The 12,839-nt window shown below is 42.3% G+C and overlaps 1 protein-coding gene across 2 annotated transcripts in view; it reads left to right on the forward strand.

Moving 5' to 3' along the window:
- The first annotated feature begins 755 nt into the window (after positions 1 to 755).
- Positions 756 to 12,839, forward strand: part of LOC306923794 (creatine kinase U-type, mitochondrial-like) — a 22,867-nt gene continuing 10,783 nt past the window's right edge. The window contains exons 1-6 of one of the 2 annotated variants that reach the window (XM_079502107.1): positions 756 to 1,218; positions 2,786 to 2,994; positions 5,562 to 5,760; positions 8,028 to 8,123; positions 8,912 to 9,133; positions 9,994 to 10,079. In XM_079502107.1, the coding sequence (XP_079358233.1) occupies positions 2,846 to 2,994; positions 5,562 to 5,760; positions 8,028 to 8,123; positions 8,912 to 9,133; positions 9,994 to 10,079 (752 nt within the window). In that variant the 5' untranslated portion in view covers positions 756 to 1,218; positions 2,786 to 2,845. The remainder of the gene's footprint in view (positions 1,219 to 2,785; positions 2,995 to 5,561; positions 5,761 to 8,027; positions 8,124 to 8,911; positions 9,134 to 9,993; positions 10,080 to 12,839) is intronic. The other variant, XM_079502108.1, reaches the window with a different exon arrangement.

Raw genomic sequence — 12,839 nt, forward strand, 5'->3', positions numbered from 1 at the left:
AAAATGGCATGGTTGATATTATTCAGCCTTGTTTTGAGTTGCTTAGCGGATTGGATGATTGTACTCTCACACAGTAATGAGGAAAAAAACGACACACATGCTGGTAGGCCATTTTTACACTTTATTAATTTTACACTCAATGTTGGGGAACTCCGTAGCGTCTGGAAGATCCATACACAGCCACAACAGGCATAAAAGTGCATTGTGACGATATGTATGTGTGCTTGTGCATTGAGACATCTTTCTTATCGTGTGAGTATGTAAAAATTTGATCCACAAATCTTCATCCTCTGTGGACCATGATTCAAGACACTTGCCTTGTGTCTGACATCTGACTTGTGTCTGAACACAGCTTTGATGGATGTGTTCTGCCCCCATCCCCCCCATCAAACAAAATGTTTTGTCAAACCACATGGGCTTCCATTGGAAATGCACTGGAGCGGCCACTAAACACATATGTCGACTCCGCCCGCTCACCTCCGCCCCACCCCCTCCTGGTGCTGTGGCCATCTTTGATCCTAAACACAATATAAACAAATGGGAGAGGGGTGGGGCCGAGAAAGGCCCTTATTGGAGAGGGGTGGGGCCGAGAGGCCCTTATTGGTGTCCACACTTTTTATCCTCAATTCCATGGTACACACAGACGCAGAAAGCTGATAAAATCAGCCAATCAAGTCATCGCTATGGGGTACACACATTGCTCAGCCTATCAATTCATCGCTATGGGATACACAAACGTAAAGCTGGGCATAGAAGGGGCTAGCGCCCCTCAAAAATATGAGGTAGTAAAATGTTTTCGTTGTTTTATTTAAATAATGTAGCCTGCAGAGCAGCTCTGTACAGTAAAGAAAACTGTTCTGAAATAATCAAAGTGTCCTTTATGCTTTATCAGCTATCACCTGATAAAAGTAAACCTGAATCAACAAAAAGTGGTGTTCAAAGGTCAGAGAGCCCTTGTGCTCATTCTCTGTACATGGTATACAGTTGTCGATGCCTGATAATTGTATCCAAACTCGCCCCTTCTTTCTGGTAGAGTTGATACGTTTCCTTGGGTGTGTATATTTTGTTTCTGTACATCTCATTAGTCATGCAGTAGGTTGTCAGGCAGCCATTGTTAGTGTTGTATTGTTCACGTCAGGCACGCCTGCACTGGACTGTTTGGGCGCAGTCTTTCCATGGGGACGTGTTCTTTCCAGGTACTACTGGGTTCTGCAACAGGTAAGACTAACTTGTCCATCTCTGCATATTTTTAACCCATTTTGACCTGAGATCAGATTCTAAAAATGTCTTCTACATCCTGACAGTTTTCTGAAAAAGCTGTGTTTCTATGTCAGTCGTTCTTCGATTTTTCAAAAATAGCAGACCTACAACCTCGCTATGAGCTTGTAGATCTGCTATTTTTCAATAGCTAAATCATAACATAATGCTCACGCTCAGCTGAGTTCCATTGTGACTGATGGGTGCTATAGCCCCTCCAACGTCTGGCTTTTGAAATGACGTCATATGGCAGCCAAGTCTATAGACTTTTAATGTTTGTTTAGAGCAGTGGTTTTCAACCAGTGGTCCTTGAGGGGGTTCCAGGTGGTCCCTAGATAAATGACGGAGAGTTGGTAACCAAATGGACCCTTATACTGTAGATCTTTAACTCTTGAGCGTGTAAAATGAAACCAATTTCATTTTACGCTCTCAAGAGTTAAATTATTGTTAAACATATTCACTACTTAATTTACAAGAATTCTACACAATTAGAGAATGTAAAGAATTCTAATTTTGATCAAAAGCATGGAATTGTCCAACGAAATTATCCAATGAAAACAAAACATACTTTAGTTTTGGGTGTGAGAGGCTAAATCTCATCGCATGTTGATCAAGTCTTTATGAATATATAAGGACAGGATATGGGTATGTCATTCAAGGCTCTAGTCTATCTGATATGCCTGCCCTCAGTTAATAGGCTATATATTTTTTCCACAAAATAATTGCACATCAAGCTGGGTGAAATTCATCCAGGCACATTAGAAAGTGACATACTTTAATGAAAAATCTGTATATCCTGCACCTGCTGCAACAGGTTGTCACAGTCAGACCATCAGAGTATTCAAGTTAACAGATCTTTAAAAGACTAGGCTACTCCACTGCGTGCACAGGTGTAGCTGCTTGATCAAATAGGCTATATCATATTTAGAAATATGATGGAGGCTATGTTTAATACTTTGTATGGCGACCTTGCCTTTATTCTCTGTTTAGGTTCACAGTCACATGGCACCACTGAAAAATCTGCCATTCATTTTTCTCATAGAGATTTACAAAAAAAATTGATTTGTTTAACCATTTTTTTTCTTTGTTTTTCTTTCTACAATATCAAAGGTTTTATGGCCATGATTCACCATGATCCTGGGTGGTTTGATTCTAGGGTTAAAATTGATATCCTAGGAATGGCAGATTTTTCAGTGGTGCCAGAAAACCACGCCCACTATGGTCTATATGTAAGGAATGGAAACCACAGGCCACAGGCTTTTTTGCTTATAAATCCTTTAGCAGCTATAGCTAGACGTAGGTTTATTGAACTGTAGCCTACTTTCCTGTGCTTTGAAAACTGTTAAAGTATTCAATCAATCAAAGCATAGAGCTCTCTCGCTGCCTATATGGTCTCTCTCTCTCTCTTTTTCTCTCTCTCTCTCTCTCTCCCCTTCTCTCTCTCTCCCTCGCTCCCCTTCTCTCCCTCTCTCCCCCTCCCTCTTTCGTCTACAACGAGAATACTTCTCCATTCGCTCTCATTCCACAGAGGCGTCGCATCACCATCATCACACGGAAAATAAAAAAGGCAGAGAGAAAACGGTGAAAAATGGCAAGCAGCTTCACCAGGATCGTGTCCTCTAAACGGAATTTGGGCATCTTGTCATTAGTGGGAGCGGGCTCGTTGACGGCTGGGCTTCTGCTCCGCCGGGAACATGTCAGCGCTGGAACCCCGGTACGGAGACTGTACCCCGCCAGGTAAAAGACCGACGCGCCGGCCCCCGTAGGCTATAGTTATTGCATTGCAGTCAGACATTAGACACGCACACGCTTGTCATTATTATTATTATTATAATTTAACCCTCCATACTGCCTAAACGATCGTGACATGAGAGAAATCACGCGCACACTGTCTGTCATCAGATTGATTGATTGAATTGATTGAAGAATTTATTAACAGTTTGCAGAATTACAGTACATTTCAAGCACAAACTCAATACAAAGGCTGTTAACTGTGAGTGGACGACCCAATTAAGCATTACACTTGTTTCCAACAGGGTCCACCATGTTCAAATCATCAAAACATTTAGAGACATACAAATAGACACTTCTATAGACAGAACAGGAATTCATCAAAAAATATCTAGATCTAGTCTTGATATTTGTTTCTATTTCATATTCCGTGTTGATTGATAGCCTGCCCTGCCCTGCCCTACAGTTTAATCAAATACAGTTCTTCGCCGGAGTTTTCTGTCAATAAAACGCTAGGTATTCTAATGTAGGCTACACCAATTAACGCATTTCGGAACCTTTTACATAGCCTGTACATACAATTCCTAGGTGGGTGATTGTTTGAGGCTGATAATATGATGACGATATGGTAATTAATGAATTGATAAATAAAATCCTTCTGTGAAGGGATGTATATTGGATGGACACATGCAATTTCATATTCACACTTTTGCCATGTTCTTCCAACTAAGCTGCAGGTGTTCTTTAATAGTGGCTAATAATAGTGAGCAATAGAATGATCTGGAATGTCCTCGCTTGAACTCCAAGACAACCCAGCTGGTTCAAACAGGGCTATCATCGTCATATTCTAGTGACCTGGATGTACTGTATTGTAGCCTATAGCCTATAAAACGTATTGTAATTGGTAGACTGCTACGCCTTGGCCTGGAGGGATGGGTGGTTGTCTGGTGGTGGTTGTCACTCTGTCAGAGAGACATTTTCAAGGGTCACTGAGTGTAGAGAGATATGAGTGACCGGATGGCCATTGGCCAGTGGAATTAATTAACTATGTATTTTATTTTACAGTTCATAATTTAGGCTATAAATACATTTTCTGTGTTCATGTTGTCTTTAATTTTGACCGTGACATATAACAAATACATACATTTTTCAAAGGTCACATAGAAGAAAAAAAAACACACCTGTGTGAACTGAGTGGTGCAACTCCCTTGTGTGGATGTATTACCATACCGTCCCCATTGATTCTACCTAGTTTACAGTTTTAAACATCAGTTTTATAATAATTCCTGAGACAGAAATAGACACACACAGCAACTAACATAGCGGGCACCTGTGTACGTGCACCCCCCACACACAGATACATTGCGACACACACCGCTCGCGCGTGCACGTGGCCAAGCAATATAAATAGACTGCAGCACTGCCAGGGAGAGCTGTTCTCTGTGGAGAGCATCTTTCCAGTTGGATATGAGAGCCAAATTAAAGTGAGTCTTTGGATAAGGCCCAAGCGTTCACTGCAGACTGCATGGTTAGACGTGGCTGTTTGGATACACAAACGGTTGTTAGCCATCACATTATTGATGTTGTAAATTCAGCAAGATATTTTGATTAGATTAGATGTTCTGTGGCATCGTGACTCCAGCTCTCTCTCCAGGAGTCGCAGACATATCCTGTTCTGTTAACTAGCCAATAGCCATGCTCCATTTCAGCTATATTCTGGGTAGGACAATATGGTTGGAGAGGGGGTCTGAAGAGGATCCTTTTTAAAGCCCTATTGTGCATTACACAGCCACTACTGACAAACAAAAGATGCTTTGCTGATGCCAAAAAGAGACAAACATAGCTTCTAGTCATTTTGCACTGGTCCACCGTAGTGGCGGGTGGGAGTGAGCAGCAAGGGAGGTGTGAAGGGGTTTTTAACAGATCTGGGAACAGCTTGGTGGAGGGGAGATTGAAGTCTAGAGTCAGGCCGATTTGCGACAACATAGGAAGTGAAAAAAACCCAACATGAAACCTTCATGTAGTGTAGGGCCACTGCGAGGCTAGCCAAGGACCACAATGGAAACAAGGCCAATACCTTAAGTACATAACACACAATAAGATAACACATAACACAAAAAAGACTTGTGTCCATTGTGGTCTGTATGTTCCGCCCAGAATTGTATCCGAACTGATAACTGCGGTCTTGTCCATTGATAACAGTCGAAACAGGTGTAATTGTGCATACTGAGGTTCAAAATGGTTCAAATATAAACCCTTGTACCACTGTTCTTCAAGTCATAGCAGCATGACTGCGGCAATAAGCATTCAAAGGAGGAGAGCTTGTACAGTACAGTACAGTACAGTACAGTACAGTACAGTACAGTACAGTACAGTACAGTACAGTACAGTACAGTACAGTACAGTACAGTACGTACAGCACAAGTACAAGTACAGCACCACTCAGTTCAGACGAGTGCGTCTGATTTTTATCTTCAGTGTTGTTTTTATCACATATTTCACCACCATGTGTCCACTGTGATCCTATGACTAATCACAACACAGACTAAAACAAACCTAACTCTTTGTAACAGTGCCGAGTACCCGGACCTACGCAAGCACAACAACTGCATGGCCAGCCACCTCAGCCCGGCTATCTATGCCAAGCTGGTCGACAAGGCCACTCCCAACGGCTACACCCTGGATCAGGCCATCCAGACAGGTGTCGACAACCCCGGACACCCCTTCATCAAGACCGTGGGCATGGTGGCCGGGGACGAGGAGACGTACGAGGTCAGACATATATATAATCGAACTTTGATGAAAGAGGAATTTGTCATGGATCATGTTTTGTTATTATTAGTTACAGACTTCCAAAGAAATGAAGAGTATGCAGGATATTTGCAGCCATAACAACTTATGCACAGCACAGCACACAAACAGGTGTAAAAAAAAAAACAGCTTGTGAAGTCAACACTGGCCATTAACCCTTATATGACTCATTCATAACACTGCATTTTTCATTATTTCAAAGAACACTACATCGGATTTGTAGCTACATTTGGATTCCATGAACAATCTCAGTGTTTTAATCCATCCAGTATGAAAAATAATTCTCCCCAATATATATATAGTCCCTGCCACTGCCAACCAAAGTTTGTTGCTCTTGGAAACAAGCCCTTAGGGCTTTTTGGTTTATCCTTTTATTTATTTTAATTAGTATAAGAAGTATTCAATCAATCACAATTGATAACACATTTCGGCAAGTTTGTATGAACAACAAAAAATATGTTTTTTCCAGTGTAAATGAAGCGGCATATTGGTTTTAAACACAGGATTGGCATTCAAACTAGTCAACATTTCTGCACACCCTGACTAGACTGTTGATAATTACTCTGTAATTGGTTTAAAATGATCACTCGTTTAGCTGTGTTGCCTACTGTAGTACCGGGAATTCCAGGAAAGCAGTGGCGTGCACAGATAGACACTAGGGGGTGCTAGAGCACCCCCTGCCCTTTTCCCTCTGGACAAATGTGCCCATTAAAAAAAAGAAAAAAAAGCTTTTTTTTTTTCTTTTTTTTTCTTTTTACAGTGTACATTATGTGGACCATGGTGACATTGATCAATTTGATAAAAAAGATTCTAATATATTATTTAGGTCCCAAAATCTATAAATCTCACACTATTAAGGCAACCGGCCGGTTCCACACGCTGCACAAGGTGCCCTTTTTTCACTTGAGCACCCGCCCCTCTAAATGTCTGTGCACGCCACTGCAGGAAAGCCTCTTTTCTGATTCAGTTTATTCCACTTACTGTTTTACGTTGAAAATGTATCCATTCAAGAGTCAAGACTAGACTTGCGTAAAGTGGGAGAGCATGGGTTCTTTGTTTGTTGGCAGTGATGTAGAAACCCTCGGTTCTGGCTTTGTTCCATGGACCTGAAAACATCCTTCTACAGCCGCAGCAAATACACACGTTTGTATGTGGCATTGTGTTCAACAGCATTTTCTTTATTTTATTTGGGCTACATCGTACTTTACCTCTTAATCAAGTGTCCACATGCTCAGTAGGAGAGAGTGTGTCTGATGTTGGAATCTGTTCAAATCAGTTTCTACATGTTTTTCTTTTCCCCATAAGAATAATGTGTGGATGAGCAGGGTCAGGTTAATTACCAAGTACAGTAGCTGTACTGCACATGAATATTGCAGGGCCGGGCTGTCACATTTCAATACTGTATATTGACAAATATGAACAGGGAAAACACAGCCTCATGTTGTACTAGATAATGTTAATTTGTTTGGAGTATAGAGGGTATGCGCGTGACATCATCATCATACCTGGAAGTTATGCGGGAACGCCTACTAAGTGGCCAAAAACTACTTTCTGGCCTTGACAGCCCATACATCCAAACAGAAAAGTCCTATCTGATTGCATTGAACGACATTAAACTACATTAACCCATTTAGGCCTGACGTCGGAATAAAAAAAACGTTCGCTCTGAAAGAATATATATTCAAAGATTTGTGCCGCATTTTTACGATTTTTCAAAAATAGCAGACCTACAAGTTCATAGCGCGCCACTCGGTGGCGCGCTATGAACTTGTAGATCTGCTATTTTTCAAAAGCTAAAGTATAACATAATGCTTAGTTAAAACACCAAAAGCATTATGGTGTTAAAACACAAACGCCCAAAATGGGTTAAGCTCACTTTACCACTGGCCACTCGATTTGCCACTCGATTTGCCATTCATTTTATGCATGCGCATACCCTCTATTGCACCAAATGCATATCCCCACTGTCTAGGTCTAGTATCTTCTCTAAAGCCATCTTTGCTTGAGTGAGAATAGCCGTCCAATCCTTGGACTTCCACAGTAGTCCAGATTCCAGATCATGACATATGAAACCTTCTAGAACGTTGAACACACTGCCAGCTGTCATATAACACGGGGGAAAATCAGAGATGTACTGTAGATGTAAAAACTCTCGTCATACTGTAATCCACATCCACGCGCATGTTATTCAAAGTAATATAATGAATGTTTTGTTTGTTTGTTTCCAGGTGTTTGGTGACCTGTTGAACCCCATCATTAAAGAAAGGCATAATGGTTACGACCCTCTAACCATGAAGCACCCCACTGATCTGGACTGTAGTAAGGTACTCTACTTTACGTATATTACAACCAGGGCTTAAGGCCTAATTTATGCTTATTTTATTTAAAACAAATGTAATATTAAGTCAACAAATAATCAGTGGAGTTACTTCTGTGGCGTACTGGCAGTGAGCACAATATATTTGTTGTTATATTGTTGTGGTTGGGGAAGTTGTCACTATACATGTGCACTATATATGAAATATATACCCATATATAATATTTACCCATCATAACTATTAGGAGCAACGGTTGCTACAGTACCCAGGGAGCAGTTATGGGTTTAAGTGTCTTGCTCGGGCACAGTGCCATGCATAGACTAGGCACTAGAGACCTGCGGATGGAGTATTTTGTCACCCGCAACCGCAAATTAATTATCCGCCCGCATCATCCTATTCGTATTAACCGCGGCAACCGCGGCTAAATACGTCATCCGCAGGTCTCTACTGGCTTGGGACACCACAATGGAAATATATGAGGGCATAACTCATAACCCAACTCACCCGTTATCCAACCGCATTAATTATATCATCCTATTTATATTAACCGCGCCATCCGCCAAACGCGGTTACCCGCGGCTAAATCCGCCATCCGCAGGTCTCTACTAGGCACTGTAGGCAGACCGTGGAGTCGTGGACCTTGTGATTCCCAGGTGTCCTTAGACACTTAACCCTTAACCGCTTACCGCCGGTCCTGTCTATAGCGAAGTCATTATGTTAGACACGAGACGACATATGAATCCATATAACACACGGCATTGACATCCAACCCTGTGTCCGACATCCACCCTCAGATTCAGTCTGGCCAGTTCGATGAGCGATACGTGCTGTCGTCCAGGGTGAGAACGGGCCGCAGCATCCGCGGGCTGAGTCTGCCCCCCGCCTGCACCCGCGCAGAGCGCCGCGAGGTGGAGAGGGTGGCGGTGGACGCCCTGGCGGGACTGCAGGGAGACCTGACCGGGAAATATTACAGCCTAACCACGATGTCAGACCAGGACCAGCAGCAGCTCATTGATGTGAGTCTGTTCAGGTTTGGCTGAGGCATCTTATGTCCTCCTCCTGCCTGAAAAAACTGAAGCAAACGTCACAGTGAAGTCCTGAGTGTTGCTATGATTGAACTCTGAACCACTATTTCGCAACGTGGGGTCCAGGGACCCCCAGGGGCCCTTGAGGCGATTACGGATCTGTAACTCCAATAGTAGCAGAGTTACAAAATGGATAAATGAACACTGAGGATTTTACTGTGTTCCATTTCTTTTGTAGAACATGATAAAGGTAGCGGAAGAGATAAGGCACCACTTCAGATACACCATATCTAGACAAGGATATCAGTATTATTATTTATTCACAAAACTATATGGCAATGCCTTAAAATGAGAAAAGTTCTCCATATCTCCTGAAACAGCAGCTGTTCGGGTATGAAGAATCGTAATGTCACGAGTGGCATATTATTGGTATACTAGTGGGCTACATTGTAAATGTCTCTCATCATTGCATTGCAAATATAAACCAGCTATATTTGCAATGCTCTGGAAGCCTCTCTACGGTTAACTGTGAAATTAAATGTATATATTTATGATGAAAATCAGTGCTGTTTTGCCATATTATTTGAATTTCCAGGGTTTCAAATGATCTGTTTCCCTGTCTTTAAGGTGTTTGTGTTTCATTATTAGTACTGTGGATAAAGACATGAAGGAGGGTGTACTGTAAGGAGAGGACATTACCTGTAATACAGGTCTTGTGCTGGATTCCCATACTGGGTGTATAGTTGTTAGCACATGATGTAGACAGATGATTAAAAGATGCTGCCACATATCTTGTTGAGCTTGCCAAAAAGCAAACATTAATCACAATGTCTCTCTTCTGTCTCTCACAGGATCACTTCTTGTTTGACAAGCCTGTGTCTCCTCTCCTGACATGTGCAGGCATGGCTCGTGATTGGCCCGACGCCCGTGGTATATGGTAAGCAAGGAATCCTATCCTCACAGATGATACAAAACTCTGACATATTAGTCGATCTCTGATCGGGGGGACAATTTACAATTTAGGCATTTAGCAGACGCTCTTAATCCAGAGCGATTTACATTAAGCAAGAACAAAAAAGCATGGGAATACATCACATAAAAAAAAGCATTTATCATGAAACATGTAAGGGGACGGGACTAAAAAAGTAATAGAATAGTTTTTCTGCCATGTTGCCAAGATGGATAGTTTTTACTCTTCAGTTTTATGAGATTGACTGTTGTCTTGAGATGTGGTGGATCATTTGACCATTGGTGGACAATGACCTCTCAGAGTTGGTTATCAGCATACATACTGTAGACCTGGTTCAGTATACAGTATCAATCACCTCATTCTCTCCTGTGTCTTATCTTTCTCTGTCTCTTCTCTTATCTCTTCTCTCCCACCATACAGTGTCTCTCTCTGTCTCTCTCTGTCTCTTCTCTCCACTCTTATCCCTTTATTTTTTGAGTGGTGCAACCACTCCCTTACAGAGTTGTGTGTGGGTGGGTGGCTGGCTGGGTGGGTGCCTGCCTGCCTGCCTGGCTGGCTGGGTATGAGCACGAAAACAGCATGGTTGTTTTTCACCACCCTAACACACACAAACACACACTGTATATATGATGATTTTGGGTGTGCCAGTACAGTACAGTGACAGTACAGTACAGTATAGGGTACAGTAGAGGGACCGGCACACGGTCCCTCTACTGTACCGTGTGCATTCCGGAACCGGGTGCATTCCTGTGGGAACCCCCACACGGAGTTGCACCACTGACTTCACATGGGTGTGATTTTTCCTTTATCCAGATGTGCTTCCTTTCTTTCTCTCCTCCTTTCTTTCTCTCCTCCTTTCCTCCTTTCCTCGTCCACCCATCATCATCATCACACACCTCTATTCCTCTCTGTCTCACGACCTCCCTTTCTGCTGGCCTCGGCAGCTTGCCAACACTTTGCCTCCACTCTCCCTCATTATCTGTTCTTTCCATCTCTCTCTCCTCTCTTACTTCCTTCCCTGACTAGCTGCCCCCTCTCACTTTCTCTCTGCCATACCTCCTCTCACACACTCTCAATGTTCCCGCTCTTAGATGTTTGTCTTTCTCTCTCCCTTTGTTTTCTCCAGTTTCTCTTTTGATGGACCAATCAGTCTTATATATTCAGCTATAGTGTAGTTTTTTGTCCTAACACAAACATTAAATGCCATTGACAATGAATGGAGACTTTACATCATATGTGACTCAGTGTCTGAGCAAATCGGTATTTTAGTCCTACACAAAGATTAAATTCCCATTGACAAAGAATGGTGAATTTTGAATTTACGTCATGTGTCTGAGCAAATCAGCTATTTTTATTAAATTCCCATTGACAATGAATGGAGAATTTACGTCATATGTCATTGTGTCTGAGCAATTCGACATGTTACGTCATAAGATAAGAGCGCCCCTCACTTCACACCGGTGTGATTTTTTAAATAATTACTGTCACCGTTTATCACATTCTCCCATCTCTCTATTCCTTTCTCCCCATTTGCCCCTCCTCTGTCCTTGGCTTGTCTCTCTTCTGTCCCGTTCCTTCCCACGAGTAGTGCTTTCTCTGGCCTCAATCTTTTCTGTTACAAAAACTCTCTCTCTCTCCTTCTCTCCTGGATCCATTACCTCGTTAAACCTCACAAGGTCAGCTCGGGTAACTGTGCTGCTGCAGCAGCAGCTGATGGGAAAAAGTGTGTTTCCTCCTATCAGGCTTTCAGAATGCTAATGGGGTTGTGATAGTGTAGCAGAATCACAACTCCCTGCTTCGATACCAGCTGGAATCCTTTGTTGCGATGTCCTTCACCTTCACCCTCCGTTTCCTATCTCTACTAGGACAAATGTTGCTACATAAAATTTGTGACTAGACTATTATTTAGTGTGGTTGCCCAAAGGGCAACCGGGCAACCGGACTATTGTTATTGTAAATTTGGGTACTTTGCCGTTCTACTCCTCCCACAGTTTTTGCCGCACACACTCGAGCCATATGTCAAATCGACCGGCTTCATCGGGAATCGTGTGCTTGCTCATTGCTAAGAGATCCGTTGTATAGTTTAATTGATGATTAATTAATTAGTTCTCCATAGACTTATAATGGGGAAGCCCACTTTATGTTTTGGCTTATAACTCTTGAACCATAGGTTGTAAAATTATTGTTGCCCTGGATTCCTTGGGTCATGACGCATCTCCCCATATAGGCCACGCCCATTTGTGTCAGGATATATTTTCCGCCATTTTGAATTTTCTTCAAAACACACTTTTATTTTCTGATTCTACAGATTTTGTCCGAATCTCACAGAAATCGGTACACATGATCTCTGGACCTATCGGACCGCGTTAAATTTTTTTCCGATTAAAAAAAAAAAAAATTGTCCTAAAATCACGAACGGAATGTCCAATCCATCCCAAATTTGAATCAGTGGTTTAATCAACCAAAAGCCAAAAGCGATTCCATTTTCATCCATAGGGGGCGCCGCAAATGCGAAAAATTTAACCGTTTCTTGCAGAAAAAGGGGGATAAATCCCCTCCGAATTACTTACGCATGATCGCAGGGGTGACGCGACATTGTAATTGGCTGGCAATATCAGTGGGAGGGGCATATGTAAGCCACTGCGGCAACCACACTTTGCAATTTTTTAAAATTGCGACCTTTCTAGTTCTGTTACTTACTGATGCTATAAAGAAGGAGCCATTGAA

The sequence above is a fragment of the Electrona antarctica genome (assembly GCF_951216825.1).
Source record: "Electrona antarctica genome assembly, chromosome: 5".
Classification (NCBI taxonomy): Eukaryota; Metazoa; Chordata; class Actinopteri; order Myctophiformes; family Myctophidae; genus Electrona; species Electrona antarctica.